This window comes from Cnephaeus nilssonii, assembly GCF_951640355.1.
Source record: "Cnephaeus nilssonii genome assembly, chromosome: 1".
Lineage (NCBI taxonomy): Eukaryota > Metazoa > Chordata > Mammalia > Chiroptera > Vespertilionidae > Cnephaeus > Cnephaeus nilssonii.
Window position 1 is genome coordinate 85,012,279 of NC_137072.1, and position 19,952 is coordinate 85,032,230.

Below are 19,952 nucleotides of genomic sequence, written 5' to 3' on the forward strand. Positions count from 1 at the left end.
GGAGATTATTCAGGGATGTGAATAGCAGAAGGTGGAACTCATTCAGGTGATCTTATACTTTGTTTGCCACAGTATTCACTCCCTTCTTTTGGAAATATCAGGGGAAAAAAATGGATGGCAAACTAGAGAAACAATAGTTAATATATGATTGACAACTTCTGGAAAAGCAGGGAAAAAAATCAAATCCTAAATAATAAAGAAAAAAAGGCTAACTTTCATAGGAAGAAATTGTGGTGTGAATTGTTCATGGTGCTGTATTCACCAGAGAATATTCCTTCACTTTTTGAGTTTACTTCATTAATATTTCAGATGTGTTCTAAATTGTTGCTTGTTTGTTTTTATTGAATACCTCAGTGTAATTTTGAGGGTAGAGAATGTATCCTGTTTAATCAAAGTATGTAGTTCCATTAGTTCTGGGAAATGGGAAAAAGTAGGCTGCTTTGTTTTATTCTTTGAAACTAGTTATATGTTTACCTGTAGAGTTTATTGCATAGTTGGAAATGCTACATATCAATTTTACAGATAATAAAATACACAACTATGTTAATAGATTTTCTATTTTTACATAGGATCCAAATGAAGATACAGAATGGAATGAAATTTTAAGAGATTTTGGCATTCTTCCTCCAAAAGAAGAGCCAAAAGATGAAATTGAAGAAATGGTTTTACGTTTACAGAAAGAAGCAATGGGTATAGTTGTGCATTTGGTGGGCTGGATGAAGGGGGTAATACAGTTATGTTAGTGATAGTGTATTTCGTGAACTTCAAGGGAGAGAGGACATTAGAAATCATTTAATATGTCCCACCATAGTTTTGAGATACCTAAAATTCCTAATTCACATGTTAAAAATTCACATGCTAGTTAATAACAGAGCTGAAATGTCCTAGTATCTAACCTAGTGAGCTTTTTTTTTTCTCTCCACCATATTTTTTAACTTGTGATTACCTTATATTTTGATCATTCTATGTAGTATATATTACTTTTCAAGATTTCCTGGAACATGGGGAAATCTAAATTTCTGAGGTCTAATTTATTTTTACACCTACTTTTAAATGTAGCCTGGTAGTTCTGTGACTCTGAGGGAGTAATAATATTTAAACAAAACTAAAGCAATCAACCACAAAATAGCTTTGTATATTGCAAACACTGCAACTTTAAAGACAGTCTTGATCTTAATTTATCTAATATATCTTTTTTCTAGATATGTGACTATAAAGTAAAATTAATATTTAAACAACTCAACTGCCTACAATTTATATTCTTTTAGTTAAACCATATGAAAAGATGACTCTTGCACAGTTGAAGGAGGCTGAAGATGAATTTGATGATGAAGATATGAAAGCTATTGAAACATATAGGTACAGTGATTCATTGGGGTAATTTATGAGTTTTGGAATGAAGAATTGTAGAAATGAAACTAAGATAAAGCCCTATTTTGTCTACAGAATAGATTAAAAAATAATAAAACTAATTTTTAAGATTTTAAAACTAACTTATATAAAGTAGAATTTTTCCTGAAGTTCTTTTGCTTTTGCTTAAATTAAAAACTATCCAATAATGTACCATAGGACTTCATCAAATGATATATGAGTAAAGTGGAAAATATCAATAAGCAGCCAATAAATAGAGGGCTATGATGTTCCTTCTATCATGATGTCTGTCAATGATTTCTATAATTTAATAATTAATTGCCAGTCATGAATTCTCTCAGAAATTAGAGTAGGTGCATACATTTCCCAACTTATCTTGATACTAAAAACAGACAAGATTATTAAAATGTTATGCCAGAGGAAGATATCACTTATGAATGCAGGCACAAAAATTTAAACAAAATATTTGCAAATTAAGTCTATCCATTTTTAAAATAGAATAATGAACTTTGGACAAGTAGTCCTAGGAATGCAATGTTGTTTTAACATTAAAAAACAAACAAACAACAACAAAAACACAGTAAATTGTGTTAGAAGCAGCAGTGTCAAGTCACAATGAGCATACCTGGCACTCATAAAAATTGAACTAGTGTTCCTTGGAAAACTGCTTTATTCCACGATGTGAGTTGCGAAAGTGCAATATAAGCCTTGAGTATCTTATTGTGCCAGCAAGTAAAGAAGTGCTAAAGAAAACGTTTAAGGCATAGAAGCCAAACCAAAAGATCTCTCAATGACCAGAGTTGCAACAAAAAGATATAATATTAGATTATAAAATAAACAATGAAATAAATATCCATTAGTTCATAGTGATATAAGTAATTACCTGAATACATGAACAAATTCAAAAGAAATAACACTTCTCCCTCACTAAAGAATTCCAATTAATAAGTGTATATGGAATGAGGAAAATAGAAAAATCACCATCAGATCACCATAGCAATAATTCTTGATGGGCAAGATCTGCTGATAGATGCTAAAACGAGTGGATGAAGTTTTAAGTAGAAGCATGGTATTTGCATAATCTCAAAGTATCTCTCCCTCCAAATATTATAACTATAAGGAAATAGTAAGTTTATAATGTAGAGTTTTGGCAGACTCCATCTTAGGGAAATGATCAAGGTTAAAATTACCAATAATACATGTTGACATTAAGTAACTCGATATGATGTGCTGAAGATGACACAGCACCTCTGCGGTGTACTTTTAAATAATTAATCATCTCAATCTAATAAGAATACATCAGAAACCAAAATTGGAGGAACTTTCAAAAAACTGACCAAGTTAATGTCAGGAAAGATGGCCAAATAGAAAACTCCAGAAATCCAGCTCTTTACCTAGACAACAATTGCATTGGCTGAAAATGTCTGAAGTGACAGCTTTGGAACTCTGGAATCTATTTGGACACGTGCAGCTTCCAGGATAAAACTTGGCTGGTAAATTGCAGTTGGTAGTGGCTGATTTCAGTCCTTAGTTGGTAATAGCTATCCATCTCTCACTCTCCAGTTCCATGGCAGGCACCTGTTTGGACAGCAACCTTGATTTCTGGTAAAGCTTGCTGGAGCAGGGTGGGCAATAAGGACTTTGTGTTCTGCTTGTGGAGTGCTGCTTCTGAATGCAGAGATACAGGCACAGAGTATGGGTATCGTTGTGTCAATCCCATTGGCTCAGGGGGATTCCAGAGCATTTAAGGGAGCCACCTCTATTTTTTATGGACATTAAAAAACAACCATATACATGGGGGAATTTAAATGCCTTGGAAAAGATGAAGGCTCACAGAAGACGTTATGGTTTCATCTCAGGCTGATCCCTGGCTAGAGACACCTTACAATAATAATAAAACAAACCATGGGAAAGGAGGAGAATCTGATTTCCAGAGTTATAACATTATATGAATCAAATGTTCAGTTTCAACAAAAGAATCACAAAGAAACGGGAAAGTGCGGCCCATTCAGTCTGTCTTCCAAAAGCTGTACCGTGTTGCATTCCTCCCACCAGTGAATGAAAGTTCCCCCTGCTTCACATCCTCTCTGGCATTCGGGGGTGTCCGTGTTCCAGATTTTGGCCATTCTCTTAAGATGTGTAGTGGTTTCTTGATTTATTTGCAGTTTCCTAAGGCATAGCTGTGGAGCACCCTTTCATAGGCTTGTTTGTCATCTCTATATCTTCTTTGGTGAAGTGTCTATTAGGCCTTTGGCCCATTTTCATTTTCAGATTGTTTTCTTATTGTTGCGTTTTTGAGTTTTCCTACAGTAAGGATAACAGTCCTTTGTCAGATGTGTCTTTTGTGATTTTCTCTCAGTAACTGCTAAGGAAATAGGTTCCTAGAAAGAACAGTTGTTACAGCAGTTTTCTGATCCCCAGAGGAATTGGATTCTAGGGCACAATTGGAACAGTAGTTCCAAATTTCCCAAGTTTCTGGATTGCAGCAGAGAAACCTGTTCCCTTGGCAGACCAATTTTGCAATGTTGCTCAGGGAGTCATTTTGATAGCCCAGTTTAGAGCCTCCTCCTTTCCACTGAGTTTGTAAATAACTTAATTTCACAGATTAAGCTTCTTGCTGCTTAAAACAGCTAGGACTTTCTTCAGCTGAGTCCCATCTGATGTGTTGTGGGTGTAAAATGCCGGCTACTGAGCACTAAATCACTTCCTGATGGCAAAGCTAACCCAGGTCTTTCTGTCTCTCCCTGCCTAATCCCATTGAAATAACAAAGAACAATGAGGAAGAGAGGTGGAAGAGGGGAGGAGGAAGAGATATAGTTGATAGTTGCACCATTAAGTAGGGAACTCAAACTTTTTGAAATTTTTGAAAGATACTAAGCCAGTGAGATCAAATTGAGGAATTTGATATTAAATACTCAGTGCCAACAAGAATCAGCTCCCAAAAGATCTTTGGAGTAACTAAATTCTGAATGTCTGGGTCAGTAGAGGGGAAATGGAAGGACTTCAGTTTGAAAATTGTGAGAGGGACCCTCCCTCCATGTGGGTCGTTATTCTTGGCATTCTCCTCTAGGCTTCATTTTGCTTGGATTGTTTTGTAGAGTGGTTTCACCTAACATGTTTCTAATTAGTAAAATAAGGACAGAGGGTTTTAAAATATACCCAGGATTTTGTATCTATTCATGTAGAGTGACGCCAACAGATCAGGAGATAATTGCCATTGAAGAGAGTTTTTTACTCAGAGTTCTCGAGAGCAGGGGGCAGGCACCGCAATACAGGGACACGGGGAAGCACTGGCGTTGGCTGAGAGGCAGGAGTGGAGGGATACCATGGGCACCAGCCTTCCCTGTGGTTTCCGTGGGAAAGACGAGCGAAGCAGGGTAAGCAGATTTAGGATTGGCTAGTTGGAATAATTTTGGCAGGCTGTGGGCTACAGTGCTGTCTCTAGTTGTCTGGTATCTGGCCCAGGGATCATTAGGGTAGAGGGGTAGTGGCTCAGTTTAATAAAAGAGGTGGATTGAGGGACTGGGCTCTGGACTGGTTGGTTTGCATTTGAGGAATTTGCTCTCCAGCAGGAGGTTGCTATCTTTCGGAATTAGCTAGACCTGGGAGGGGCAGTCTGTCCAGGATCGGCAAGGTGAGAATACAGAAAATATAGTTAATACACAGAAAGAAGGGAAGAAAGTATCCCCAAGATAACTTAGGGATATAGAATCGGTAACTTTTAAGACATTTGCACATGCATCAGAAAACATTTAGATCTGCTTCATGAATCCAAGCATTCAACAACTGAATCAGAGTATGTAAATTTTGAGAATTGATTAAGAAAGCTTTAAGGCTCCCTATGGATGAATAACTAGGTAACATGGAATACTCACTCTGTGCTAGGCACCATCCTAAGACATTTACCTGTATTATTTCATCCAATTCCCAACAACCCCATGCAAGTAGATATTAGTATTATTCTCATACAGAAGCTTAGAGAAATCAAATAACTTGCCCAAATTCTTGCTGCTAGTAACTAGGAACTGGTATTTAAACCCAGCCTAGTCTCACCGTAGAGTTCAAACTCATCATTCTTTATCACTTCTCTACCTGCAATAAATTTTATAACAAGTAATTATACATATTCACAAAGGCTTTAGACTGAAGGTCAGTTTAGCATGATAGTTGAGAGCACATAGATGGGGATAATAATAATATTAACTTTACACAGTTTTTTGCAAGGATAAGTTAATTTAATGCACTTAAAATAGTGCCTGGCAACATAATAAGCACTCCATAAATGTTAGCCATTGTTATGATTATTATATACAAGTATTTAACCTGTATAGGAGAATTTGTTGGTTCAGTGTCTAAATAAACTCCCTATAGCTATGATTAAGACCTAGTCTTAAATAAAAATAAATTTAGAAGTCAGTAGCTAACTTCTTACTTGCAATACCAATGACAACACAGATTTCCATATAAACAGATAAATTGGCATTATAACACCATTAATAGTTATTCTGTAATTTTTAAAGTGTTTGATATGTACTAGTATTACATTCATTACCCTAAATTGTTACTATAGATGGGAATGACCTTAAGAATATAACAATTTTGTTATGTAATTTTATTTTTTTAATTAGAGAAAAGCGGTTACAGGAATGGAAAGCTCTTAAGAAAAAACAAAAATTTGGGGAGTTAATAGAAATTTCTGGAAATCAATATGTGAATGAAGTCACAAATGCAGACAAAGATGTATGGGTTATAATTCATCTATACAGGTCAAGGTAATTACCTTTTTTGTAAAATATTAATATACTAATGTTTTAAGATACATATCTCTGGTTTTAAGGGTTTATAAAGCATATAACAAAGACTACTCACAAAAGGACATACATGTATATACACATACATATATGTATAGAGTCATTGGCTGTAGGGATTAAATTAGGTGAACTTGTCATACTTTTTAGAAAAAATAAGCATTCTTTAGCAGTTAATTTAAATAAAACTTTATGGAAAAATTTAAACATATAGAATAGATATAAGCTCCCTAAATACTGGCCAGGTAGATTCAACAGTTAACATTTTGCCATATTTGTATCATTTGTGTGTATTTACAGAATGATTTAAAAGTAAGTTACACATACCATGACACTTTTAAGTACTTTAGCATGCATTTTCAAAATATAAGGGCATTTTTCTGTATAACCACAATACCATTTTCTCACCTAGCAAAATTAACAATAATTTCTAATAGCATCTAATACCCAGCCCTTACTCAAATTCTCCCAACTGATTTCAAAATGTCTTTTATAAATACATATATTTTTAATTGAATCCAATCAAGGCTCAGGCAGTGCATTTGAATATATCATATATCTCATCTCTTTTAACAGAACAATTATCTTGCGTGTCCCTATTCCCCCCAGTTAATTTTAGAGTACCTAGTTGTACTAAGTATAATCCATATGACCCCCTGTCTCATCAGCCTGGTATAATGATAATTGGGAAGAGTGGACTTTCCCCAAGTCTGTGCCAAAGAGGAGCTACAATCTCCCAGCTTCACAAATCTCTCATAGAAACAGCACCTCTAGTGTTAGGTCCCAAGCCCTCTGCTTGGGCTCTAACCCGATCCAGGAACGGAGGCCCTTGTTGTCCTTATTTCATTCTCTGAATAAAAAACATCTTTTTTTCAGGTCCTCAGAGAAATTCTATACAGAGCAAATTAGAGCCCTGCTGTTTACCAGCTCACCAGCTCCTCAGACAATTTGTGATAGGAATCATACCCCATAAAAGAAAACATTAATTTTACTGTAACTAAAATGCTTGGTAAATAATTTTTTAATAGTTTTAAAATAATCATTTCCCATTTATCCTATTCCACTTATCTGGCTAACCCAATTTGGAGATTTGCTGATGTGTGGTCTTCACAAATGAAACAACATTTACAGTACTAAGATTTGTGTGTCATAAGTGTTATATACTGAACTGGTACACCGAATGTTTCTCCTGAGATCCATTATGATAAGCAGAATAGATGTTGGTTCTGAATTACCATACCCTGCTATAAAATTACTTTAATGGTTATTTCTAGATAAATTACTGGTTTTGACCAATAATTTTAAAAAACTCATAGAAGAGGTTGAATGAGTTTTAGTGTCAGGTTTTTAAACTGCCATGTGCTTTGATGGACTTAAAGTGTAAGGATGCATTTTTATAATATTTCAAATATTTGTGAGCTCAGAAGGTTCTTTTGGGCAATCTAATAAAGTTACATAAAATATTAGTTTTCTTGACATTAAGAAAATGCATTCATGTGTCAGTATAAAACATAAGAAAATCCTGTATAATAAAAGTCTAATATGCTAAGTGCCCAGTCGTTCAGTCATCCATTCAACAAAATCAAAGCGAAATATGCTAATGATATGGTAAGGCCGCTCAACCAGTTGCTATGACATGCACTGACCAACAGGGGACAGATGTGCAACGCAGGAGCTGCCCCCTAGTGGTCAGTGTGCTCCCACAGGGGGAGTGTCACTCAGCCGGAAGGCAGGCTCATGGCTGGCGCGCGCATCGGCGGTGGTGGGAGCCTCTCCCGCTTCCTTGGCAGTGCTAAGGATGTCCGACTGCCATCAGTAGGACATCCCCTGAGGGCTCCCGGACTGCGAGAGGGCGCAGTCTGGGCTGAGGGACCCCCCCCCTCCCAAGTGCACAAATTTCCTGCACCAGGCCTCTAGTTAATCTATAATCAAATTTGTAAAATGGAAAAGATTTATCTGTGTTACAAATATTCTTTATAAAGTCTAGTTATAATATTTACTTATATAATATAATATTCTTTTAAAATATATTTTTATTGATTTCAGAGAGGAAGAGAGAGGGAGAGAGAGATAGAAACATCAATGATGAGAGAGAATCATTGATCAGCTGCCTCCTGCAGGCCCCCAACTGGGAATTGAGCCCGCAACCCGGGGAATTTGCCCTTGACTGGAATTGAGCCTGGGACCCTTCAGTCCACAGGCCCATGCTTTATCCACTGAGCCAAACCAGCTAGGGCATAATATTTTTTATAATAGTTATAATTTAATATTATAAAATGAAGTGTAACTATTAAGATTGTATTTCTAGCTGCCTTTTGTAACTATAGGAGGGTAAGAGTTTGTTTTTTAACTAGGTTCCTAAGTTTTATAATTTTAATACTTTTTTGCCACTTAATTTCTAGAACTGGGCCCATTCTTTATCCAAGTGAAGACTCAGCCTACATAGAGTACCTTAGAGGCATCTAACTAACCCTGGGCCTGTGATCCTAGTGGCTCAGCTTAAAATTAGCTTTGCTTCTGATTTTGTTAAATCTTACATCTGTGTCCAAATTATGATTTTGGCAGGGTAGGAGAAGAAACGTCTATATTATTCTTATACCTAACTGCATATTTTGAATCTCGCATACAATAACTATGCTCTTGTTTTCTTTCTTTTTTTTTTAAAGTATATTTTATTGATTTTTTTACAGAGAGGAAGGGAGAGAGATAGAGTTAGAAACATCGATGAGAGAGAAACATCAATCAGCTGCCTCCTGCACACCTCCTACTGGGGATGTGCCCGCAACCAAGGTACATGCCCTTGACCGGAATCGAACCTGGGACCCTTCAGTACACAGGCTGACGCTCTATCCACTGAGCCAAACCAGTTAGGGCTATGCTCTTGTTTTCTGATGTTAGAGGTCTCCTTAATCCTATCTAATAATAGACAAATATGCAAATTGACTGCACCTTCGCTATGCCCAAGCCACGCCCACCAGCCAACCCACGCCCACCAGCCAACCCACGCCCACCAACCAATCAGGACGAATATGCAAATTACCCCAACAAAGATGGCGGCTAATTTGCATATCAAGACAGCGTCGAAAGAAGCCAAGAGCTGCAGAAGGGAGCAAAGCTGCAGAGAAGCAAGCAAGCCGGGGGGAGGAGAAGGGAGGAGCGGAGGCGGGGCCGGGGGAGAAGGAAGTTGAGCAGGTGGGGCCGGGGGAGAAGGGGCGGGGCCGGGGGAGAAGGGAGGAGTGGAGGCGGGGCCGGGGGAGAAGGGAGGAGCGGAGGCGGGGCCGGGGGAGAAGGGAAAAGCAGGCGGGCTGGCAGAGAAGGCGGGCCGGGGGGGAAGGGAGGAGCGGAGGCGGGGCTGGGGGAGAAGGAAGGAGAGCGGGCTGGCGGAGAAGTTAAAAAAGCAGGGGGGCTGGCGGAGAACTCGGGGCGGGGGACAAGGGAGGAGAGCAGGCAGGGCAGGGTAGAGTGCAGCAGGAAACCCTATTGCAGGATTTTTCCTGCAACGGGAACGCTAGTATTTTATAATTCTCATGGAGTTTAATTCTGGCCTCCAAACCCCAAATCCACATTTGTTCCCCTACCACTTGCTGTCATAACTGTCTTCAAGGAGCTACTTTCTCCTTGCACCACAGTCTGTTATGCCATACTCTCTTAATTCCATACTCTTCACTGCCACAACCAGTACCCACCTGCCTTCTGCCATTCACACCACTCACTTCATAAGTGTTTACTATACCACTGACTCAGCTCTCCTTCTGATAGTAATGAGAAAAATAATCTAAATTTGATATTAGTGGATTAAGTTCACCTATTTGAGGAAAACTGAAACTTATAAAGTCAATTTATGGCATTGTTTTGTTTGGAAAATTAATATTTAAGTTAGGCAGTACATGTATTTCTAAAGTTACTTTTAGTAGGCCACTCACTAAAATAAAGCATTGTCTACATTTGTAGCAGGTTATAATTATCAAAAGAATTCTGAAGTATAAACGAAACATATAGTCATTTAACTTGTTAGCTTCTTGCTCCTAAATTGATATATAACATCAATTATTTTAAGGGCATTTCTGAAGATTTTGTAGGTGTTGGAGATGCAAAGGTATATATAAGACATCTATCTCTGCCGTTAAAGAAATTTCAGTACACTAGAGAAGAGACAATTAAATGTGGTAATAAAGTCTTTTGTGTGCTTTGGTTAAATTCTATAGAGTAGAGTGAGGGCACTGAAGAGGGAATAGTTAAGTTCTACCCTGGTGCTGTCCTCCACAAATGAGAAAAGATCCCCCAAGTTTACAGAGTTGGAGGAAGTAGACAGGCTGAATTGGGTATTTTAGGTGGAGTGTACAGCTTGAACAAAGGTACATAAATAAGAGACATCATCTTGCTTTGGAGTGCTTTAAGTAATAGGATAGCGGGCCGAGAATAATGCTGGAGAGAGAGGCAGAATCCAGAACATGGAGAACCTTGAGGAGCCCAGACTTTATCATGAAGGCAGTGAGAGCTGTTGAAGGATTTTAAGCTTCAGGGAAGGGCAGTTGTTACACGATGAAATTTTCATACTGAGCTCCCTTTGTCAGCAGGGTCAAGGATGAATTTGGAGAACCACGCCTGGAAACAGACCATTCAGGGCAATCTGGCATAGCTCAGATAAGAAAGAAAAGGAGTGAGGCAGTGGAGAGAGGAGAGGCTAGGTATGAGATAAGAAGGGAGAATCAATCTAATCAAAATTAGATGTTGTAGAAGAAAGGGAGATTTTTGGCCTGGGTGCAAGACTTAAGAAAATACAGAAGACAATGCATTATGGTGTAGTTTAGATGAGAAAAGCTAAGGGGGACTCCAATGAGCAGCCCATGGGCCAGTATAAAGATTAGTCAATGAATGTATGTTTGTATATGTCAGATGAAGATAAAGATTTTGTGTGTGTGTGTGTAATTCTCTGCTTTGACCTATTTTTTAACCTTTTGACCTCCACCCATTTCTCCCAACCTCCATCCTCCATTCTGGCAACTACCAATATGTTTTTTGTATCTGTGAGCTGCTTTTTTTTTTTTTTTTAATGTATGTTTTTATTGATTTCAAGAGGAAGGGAGAGAGAGAGAGAAACATCCATGAGGAGAAGGCATCCCGGATCGGCTGCCTCCTGCACACCCCACACTGGGGATCCAGCCTGCAACCCAGGCATGTGCCCTTGACCGGGAACCGGACCCTGACCTCCTGGTTCCTAGGTCCATGCTGAACTTCTGAGCCATGACGGCCAGGCTATGAGCTGCTTTTTGTTGTTTTGTTTTTAGATTCCACATTTAAGAGAGATCTTAAGGTACTTGTCTGTCTTTCGTATAGCATAAAGCCTTCAAGGTTTGTCCATGTTGTTGCAAATGGAAATATTTCATTCTTTTTTTATGGCTGACTAGTATTACATTGCATATACTATATATACCACAGTTTCTTTATCCGTTCATGAACTGATGGACACTTAGGTTGTTTCTGTATCTTGGCTATTGTAAATAATACTTCAATGAACATAGGGGTACATTTTTTTAAAAAAAACTAGTGTTTTCATTTTCTCTAGTTAAAAACCCAGAAGTGGCCGAAACCGGTTTGGCTCAGTGGATAGAGCGTCGGCCTGCGGACTCAAGGGTCCCGGGTTCGATTCCGGTCAAGGGCATGTGCCTTGGTTGCGGGCACGTCCCCAGTAGGGGGTGTGCAAGAGGCAGCTGATTGATGTTTCTCTCTCATCGATGTTTCTAACTCTCTATCCCTCTCTCTTCCTCTCTGTAAAAAATCAATAAAATATATTTTAAAAACAAACAAACAAAAAAACCCAGAAGTGGAATTGCTGAATCATATGGTAGTTCTATTTCTAATTTATGAAGAACCTCCATACTGTTTTCCATAGTGACTGCATCAAATTACATTCCCACAAACATGGTTTTCTTTTCTCCACATCCTTGGCAACACTTGTTATTTCTTGTCATTTTTATAACAGTCTAGCAGGTGTGAAGTGATTACTCATTGTGGTTTTGATTTGCATTTCCCTGATAACTAATGATGTCGAACATCTTTTCATGTGCTTGTTGGCCATCTGTATGTCGTCTTTGGGAAAATATCTATTTAGATCTTTGACCCATTTTTTATTTGATTGTTGTTGTTTTTTGCTCTTGAATTGTATGAGATATATATATATATATATATATATATATATATATATATATATATATATATATATATATTTTGTATATTAGCCCCTTATCAGATATATGAATTACAAATATTTTCTCCTATTCAGTTGATTGACTTTTCATTTTGTTGATGGTCCTTTTGCTTTGCTTTTTAGTAGAATGTAGTCCCATTTATTTATTTGTGTTTTTGTTGCTTTTGCTTCTGGTTTCAGGTTAAAAAAATTAATTGCCAGGACCTATGTCAAAGAGCTTACTGCCTATGTTTTCCTCTAGGAGTTCTATGGTTTCAGGTCCTATGTTCAAGTCTTTAATCCATTTTGAGTTAATTTTTGTCTAAGGTTTAAGATAGTGGTCAAATGTCATTCTTTTGCATATGGCTGTCCAGTTTCCCCAGCACTTTTTATTGAACAGATTGTCCTTTCCCCATTGTATGTTCTTGGCTGGCTCTTTTGTCATAAAATAATAGACCATATATGTATGGGTTTAATTCTGGGCTCTCTATTCTGTTCCACTGTGTCTGTTTTTATGCCAATACCACATTATTTTAATTACTATAGCTCTGTGGTATAGTTTTAAATCAGGGAGTGTGATGCCTCTTGCTTTGTTCTTTCTCAAGATTGCTTTGGCTATTCAGGTATTTTTTGTGGTTCTATACAAATTTTAGGATTATTTGTTCTATTTCTTTGAAAAAATGTCATTGGAATTTTGATAGGGATTGCACTGAATCTGTATATTGCATTGGGTAGCATGGACATTTTAACAAAATTGATTTTTCCAATCCATTAGCATGGAATATCTTTCCATTTATTTGCTTTTTTCTTCAATTTCCTTCATTAATGTAGTTTTCAATATATAGGTCTTTCTCCTCATTGGTTAAACTTATTTCTAGGTATTTTTTAATACAATTGTATAAGGGATTGTTTTCTTTATCTTTCTGATAGTTTGTTAGTGTATAGAAATGCAACATATTTTTATATATTGATTTTGTATCCTTCAACTTTACTGAATTTCTTTTTTAGTTCTAATAGTTTTTTGATGGAGTCTTTTGGGTTTTCTACATATAATATCATATCACCTGCAAGTAGTGACACTTCTATTTCTTTTTCTTGCCTAGTTGCTCTGGTTAGGACTTCTAATACTCCAGTGATTAGAAGTGGTGAGAGTGGCCCTAGCCGGCTTGGCTCAGTGGATAGAGCATCGGCCTGCGGACTGAAGGGTCCCGGGTTCGATTCCGGCCAAGGGCACATGCCTGTGTTGAGGGCCTAATCCCCAGTAGGAGGTGTGCAGGAGGCATCCGATCGGTGATTCTCTCTCATCATTGATGTTTCTATCTCTCCTTCTCCCTTCCTCTCTGAAATCAATAAAGAAATATATTAAAAAAAAAAAAGTGGTGAGAGTGGGCATCCTTGTCTTATTCCTGATCTTACAGGAGAGGCTTTCAGCTTTTCACCATTGAGTAGGATGTTAGCTGTGGGCTTGTCATATATTGCCTTTATAATGTTGACATACATTTTTTTCTGTACCCACTTTGTTGAAATTTGTGAAACAAGTTTAGTAAAAATATATTGAGAATAATATATAAAATTCCTCTCCCAGATGTTGATTAGAACTTACTGCATTTTCATTGATTTCCATTATCAGGGTTTGTTTAAAGGGAGCAAGAACTCAAATGCATGTAAAGCAATTTGCAGAAATCTGTATTTTTCTCTGATCATTTACATTTGTCTGGCCCACATCTAACCATCATTTTTTTCTTAGTAACTTTTATCAAGTTTCCTAAAGCATGCATTTGATTTTCACAAGAACTACAATGATTTTTCTTGTCCCACAAACAGGAAAAGCACACAAAAGTCTAAAAGAATTTTCATTTGCCTGGAGCATGCAGCATGCCCTGGCATGAGTCACTCAGTAAGTGAGCTTAGACTATGGGTGTGACAGGTTTTAGGAGTTGAAAATACTAAAGGGAAATAGGATGCTTCTATGGTATCATGAAAGAGACCAATTAAACGTTGAATATTTTTTAAAAAAATATATTTTGAAAAGACATGCAAAGGCAGTCCAAAAGAAAAAACTAATTTTGTCCGTTCAAAGGAGCTTTCCCTGATCAACACAGTTCACACTAATCTTTTTCTCATACACTATTTCAAATATACTCCATATGAATGATGGGAAAATGAGTACAAAGACAAAAAGGAAAACTACACTTCTAGCAAATTTAGGTTTATTAAAAGAAAATAGAGACGAAAGATGAGATTTTTGTTTTAGTTGTTAAGAGAGGAGGGGAAATGAAGTTCATTAACTGTTTATATCAAATTGGATAAGATTGCCCAGAGAATGTGTCTTAACTGATAAGAGGGTTCAGAACACAATCCCAAGAAACATACATGTTTGAGGCATAGATAGGAGAAGGTAGTCAAAGAAGTAAAAAGGAAATCAATAGAAAGTAGTTTCACAGGAGCCAAAATAAGAGGCCTTTCAAGAATGGAAGTGAACAGAACATAGAGATTTTTATTTTCTTTTTCATCTGGGCTGTGAACAGAAGGAGAGAAAGTAGTTACTAGAAGGGGAGTTATAAGGGAATTTTAAAAAATTTACTGACAGAGAGTTATAAGGGAATTTTAAAAAATTTACTGACTTGAATGTGTTTATGAAAAGTGGAGAAGGAAAGATTGAGAAAGGAGGGAAGCAGAATAATAGAGAAAAGTCCCATAGGAAATGCAAGAAGTATGGGATGAATAGAGGACTAGCTTTGAAACATTTTAATAAAGCTGTGAGTGACTGATAGACTGGGAGAAAAGGGATAAATGGAGGTAAAGGGAAAAAAGTGATAAAGCAGGAAAAATCACAGGATTTGGTTACACTTCCAATCAATTTTAAATTTCTAATGAGGAATAGTTCTGGATTAAGGAGAACAGAATGTGGCATGGAGTGGGATGTCAAGGAAAAGTGTGGGTGATGTTAAGAGTCAAGAAAAACAAGGAAGTTGGAGATAAGAAATTTTGGATTTGATAATCTCATGTGAAAATAAACCTGTGATGGTGACAAGAGTTGGAATTCCTTTGTTTCAACTCTGAACTGCTATGGGTTCCCTAGAAGTGTCAGTTTTTTCTCTCTCTTATCTATCTATCTATCTATCTATCTATCTATCTATCTATCTATCTATCTATCTATGCCTAAGCAACCGGACGACAGGGCGACCGGTCACTATGACGTGCACTGACCACCAGGGGGCAGACACTCAATGCAGGAGCTGCCCCCTGGTGGTCAGTGTGCTCCCATAGCGGGAGCACAGCTGACTAACGGGTGCCAGATGCCAGGCTCACAGCTGGCACGTGCAGCTGCGGCGACACGAGCCTTTCCCGCCTCCACGGCAGCACTGCTGGGCGGCGGCAGGCACAGTGGGGCCAGTGGCACGGCACCTGGCCTGGGCTCGGGCTCGGGCTCCTCCCCAGCCACCTGCCGCTTTGTGCACTACTACATCCCTGCAGGGATCAGGCCAAAACCGGCAGTCCAACATCCCCTGAGGGGACCCAGATTGTGAGAGGGCACAGGCCAGGCTGAGGGACCCCACCGGTGCATGAATCCGTGCACTGGGCCTCTAGTATCATATAAAGTAGGAACTAGCTTGATTAAACTGATGCTAAGTCAGATGTGGTTAGCCTTAGTTAGGCATCAAATCCCCATGGTAGCTAGCTTTATTCCCAGGCTATAATGGTGTTTGTAATGAAAATCAGAGGACTGAAGGTAACAGTAGAGGACAATACTGATATGGGCTTATTAAAAGAATATCTAAATATATATTGTTGTTATGGAGATGTTTCACTTATTTTATTAGACTGAGATGAGTAGTTTGTTTTTTAAAGATATTGTATGTACTGTTTTTCTTTTTAGCATACCAATGTGTTTGTTGGTTAATCAGCATCTTGGTCTTCTAGCAAGAAAGTTTCCAGAAACTAAATTTGTTAAAGCCATCGTGGATAGCTGTATTCAACACTACCATGATAATTGTTTACCAACAATTTTTGTTTATAAAAACGGTCAGATAGAAGGCAAATTCATTGGAATTATAGAATGTGGAGGAATAAATCTCAAGCTAGAAGGTAATTATATTATTTTTAAAATTTGTTTGAAAAAAGAAAGAGGTGAAACTTCACTAAATGAACAAATATCATGAAAGTTTATTTCCATAAAACATAAGACTGCTTTCATTTTCTTCCAGTCTCTGCTTGTATTCCTCCAGATTAATTTCTCTACAATAATACTCGTAGCATAACACCCAATTCCTTAAGTCCTTATTGGTTCCTTGTCTCAGATAAGTTAAAAATTTGGAATCTCCTGCCTGAGAATTTCCTAACAGTATTTCTCAATGCTTTCTAGTTTCTGCGCGGCCAGGCTGGTCTTCAGCCACTACCCCAGACACACTCATTTGTTCCTTTATACTTTGTTTCATACTCTTTCCCTGTGCCCCAAATTACCTCCTCTTCTTTATTCTTGCTTCCAAATCCTACTCCCTTATGGGTCTCCTAGTTTTCCATTTATCCCATGATATGATTTTGGACCAATAATCTGTCTTCCTGTTCTCTATTGAATTTCTATTGCATATATTCTCTATACAACTTACTTTTCACTTATCCATATACTATCTGATTTTGTTGGTTAATTCCCTTTGAATTTTGTCTCCCTAATAAGTACAAGGGCCATATATCCTATTATTTTCTTTTTCACAGTACATAACACAGGACTTGATATTTCTAACTTCTTTACTGATTTTTACTTCCTGACTTAGTTCTGAGGCCATATCCTTCATCAAGTCATTACTTGGAACTGCATTAATTTCATATTATACAAATCTTTTTCTCTTACCATTGTGTTAAAGCCATTGTGAATAGTTGTTTTTAACAGCTAGTTTATCCACTCTTCAGTTCCCTTAAAACTGTTTTTGGCCTTATTGAGGCTTCCAATACTTTAATTGTTCCAGAATTACCCCCTTTCCTTCTCCTAGTCTCTAGGGCCCTCTTTGTTTTATCACCCTGTTTTTTCCAGCTTGGACCTCATGCCTTTATTTAAAATTTTTTTAAATACCAGGAAAAACAATAATATAACACTCATTCATATAATTACCAAAAATAACAAATGTGAACATTTGTTCATGTTCGCTTCAGCTATTTTGTTAAATTGCTGAAAAAAAATTTACAGATATAGTTGAGGTTACCTGTATTTCCATTCCTAGTACCATGTGAACATTTGTTCATGTTTGCTTCGGCTATTTTGTTAAATTGCTGAAATAAAATTTACAGATATAGTTGAGGTTACCTATATTTCCATTCCTAGTACCATTCCCTCCCTTCCTTCCTAGAGGCAATCACTATCATGAATAATATGTTACCTGGTCCAGGCTTTTTTACTAGTATATTAAAAATACTTTTAGCCCTGGCTGGTTTGACTCAATGGATAGAGTGTCAGCCTGCTGACTGAAGGGTCCCTGGTTCAATTCCAGTCAAGGGCACATGTCCGGGTTGCAGGCTCAATCCCCAGTAGGGAGCGTGCGGGAGGCATCCGATCAATGATTCTCTCTCATCATTGATGTTTCTATCTCTTTATTCCTCTCCCTTCCTCTCTGAAATCAATAAAAATACTTAAAAAATATTTTTAAATTGTCATAAAATATACATAATATGAAATTTACCATCTTAAACATTTTAAAATATATAATGCAGTATTATTAACTACAGTTACCATGATATACATTACATCTCCAGGACTTTATTTTGTAAATAATTAAGTTATATAACCATTTTCAAGTATAGAATTCAGTGGCATTGTGTGCATTCACATTATTGTGCTACCACCACCATTATTCACCATTATCCATCTCTAGAACACTTTTCATCTTGCATAACTGAGACTCTATACCAATTAAATAATAACTCCCCACTCCCCTCTCCTTTTAGCCCCAGGCCACTACCATTCTAATTCCTGACTCTGAATTTGACTACTCTCAGTACCTCGTATAAGTGCATCATACAGTATTTGTCCTTTTGTGATTAACTTATTTCACATAGCATAATGTCCTCAATGTTCATCCATGTTATAGCATGTATCAGAATTTCCTTCCTTTTTAAGGCTGCATAATACTCCATTGTATTTTTATACCATATTTTGCTTACCCATTTATCTGTTGATGGACACTGGGTTGCTTTTCTCTTTTGGTTGAGAATGCTGCTGCTATGAACATGATGTATAAATAACCAGTTTTAGTCCCTGTTTTCAATTCTTTTGGGTATATACTTGGAAGTAGAATTGCTGAGTCATATGGTAATTCTGTTATAATTTTTTGAGCAACAGCATACTGTTTTCCATACTAGCTGCACCATTTTATACTCCCACCAACAGTGGGATATTATTTGTTTTTTTTCCCCCTTATCACCATTTTTGTGTGAGGTGTGTCTATTAGTCTTTTCAAGCCACCAGCTTTTTATTTTGTTGGTCACCTCTACTTATTTGTTTTCCTACTTTTGTTGAGTGTTTTCTTTCTGATTTTCTTGGGTTTACTTTATTGTTCTTTTCCTAGCTTCTTGATTTGAACTTTCAAATAACTTATTTTTAATCATTTTAAAATAAAAATTTTAACAAAAATTTCTCCCTTTAAGTATAAGTTTGCTCTATCCAGTGCATATTTTGATATTGTAGTGCTTTCATTGTCATCCAGTTCTAAAAATACCCTTTCCAATAGTATTTCTCTCTAGTTCTCAGTGATTTAAATGTGACCAAGCTTTCTGTACTTTGTCACAAAAAATGGGTTTTCCAGGTGACTATTTTGGTGAGTGTCAAAATAAGAATTTATGGTGTATCAATTCATTTTTAATTAAGATATATATATTGCAGCAAAAAATATACCCTTTTCACATTAATTTTATTAGAATCAACTCTTTTCATATAGATGAGAAATTCTTTTCATTTTTCTAAGATTTTAATCTAATTTAATGATGGGTTATTATTACAGAACTTGAATGGAAGTTAGCAGAAGTTGGAGCAATACAGACTGATTTGGAAGAAAACCCCAAAAAAGGCATTATAGATGTGATGGTATCTTCAATACGAAACACTTCTATTTATGATGACAATGATAGTTCAAACAGTGATGATGACAATACCAAATAGAGGGAAATAGTTAATAAATAGATTTAAAGTGTTTATGTACTGAATGTTTTATTTGTCACTGCCTTTATAATCAGAGATCAGAAAATTTATAGATTTATTGTCAGTTTCATGTTAGAATTATAGCTTAGACATCATTTAAAAAACTTTCAGGTATTTCAGAAATTGCCTTTAACAAAACCAGAATGTATACTGAATCCTTAAGTTATTTTTCTCTGGTTTATCCTTTTTCTGAACCATTTTGGACAAAAATGATGATATTACAAGTCCTATGAATGAAAATGATGAAAGAGAACCATGAAATTTCATTTAATTTATATTAATAAATTTTAAAGTCTATTATTTAGGGGCCTTGAGTGTAAATACTTAAAATGTGACCATATGCTTTTTCTTTGAAATTTCTCACTTATTAAAAAAATTAACCACTCAATATAAAAAT

At 36.8% G+C, this 19,952-nt stretch overlaps 1 protein-coding gene across 1 annotated transcript; it reads left to right on the top strand.

Annotated features, from left to right (window-relative positions):
- Nucleotides 1-575: 575 nt before the first annotated feature.
- PDCL2 (phosducin like 2) lies at nt 576-19,516 on the top strand (the record flags this gene model as incomplete). The annotated part of the gene is made up of 5 exons (XM_079779429.1): nt 576-690; nt 1,269-1,359; nt 6,000-6,143; nt 16,247-16,455; nt 19,359-19,516. Exons 1-5 carry the CDS (start codon nt 660-662, stop codon nt 19,514-19,516), a joined length of 633 nt encoding a protein of 210 aa, XP_079635555.1. The 5' UTR covers nt 576-659.
- Nucleotides 19,517-19,952: the final 436 nt, after the last annotated feature.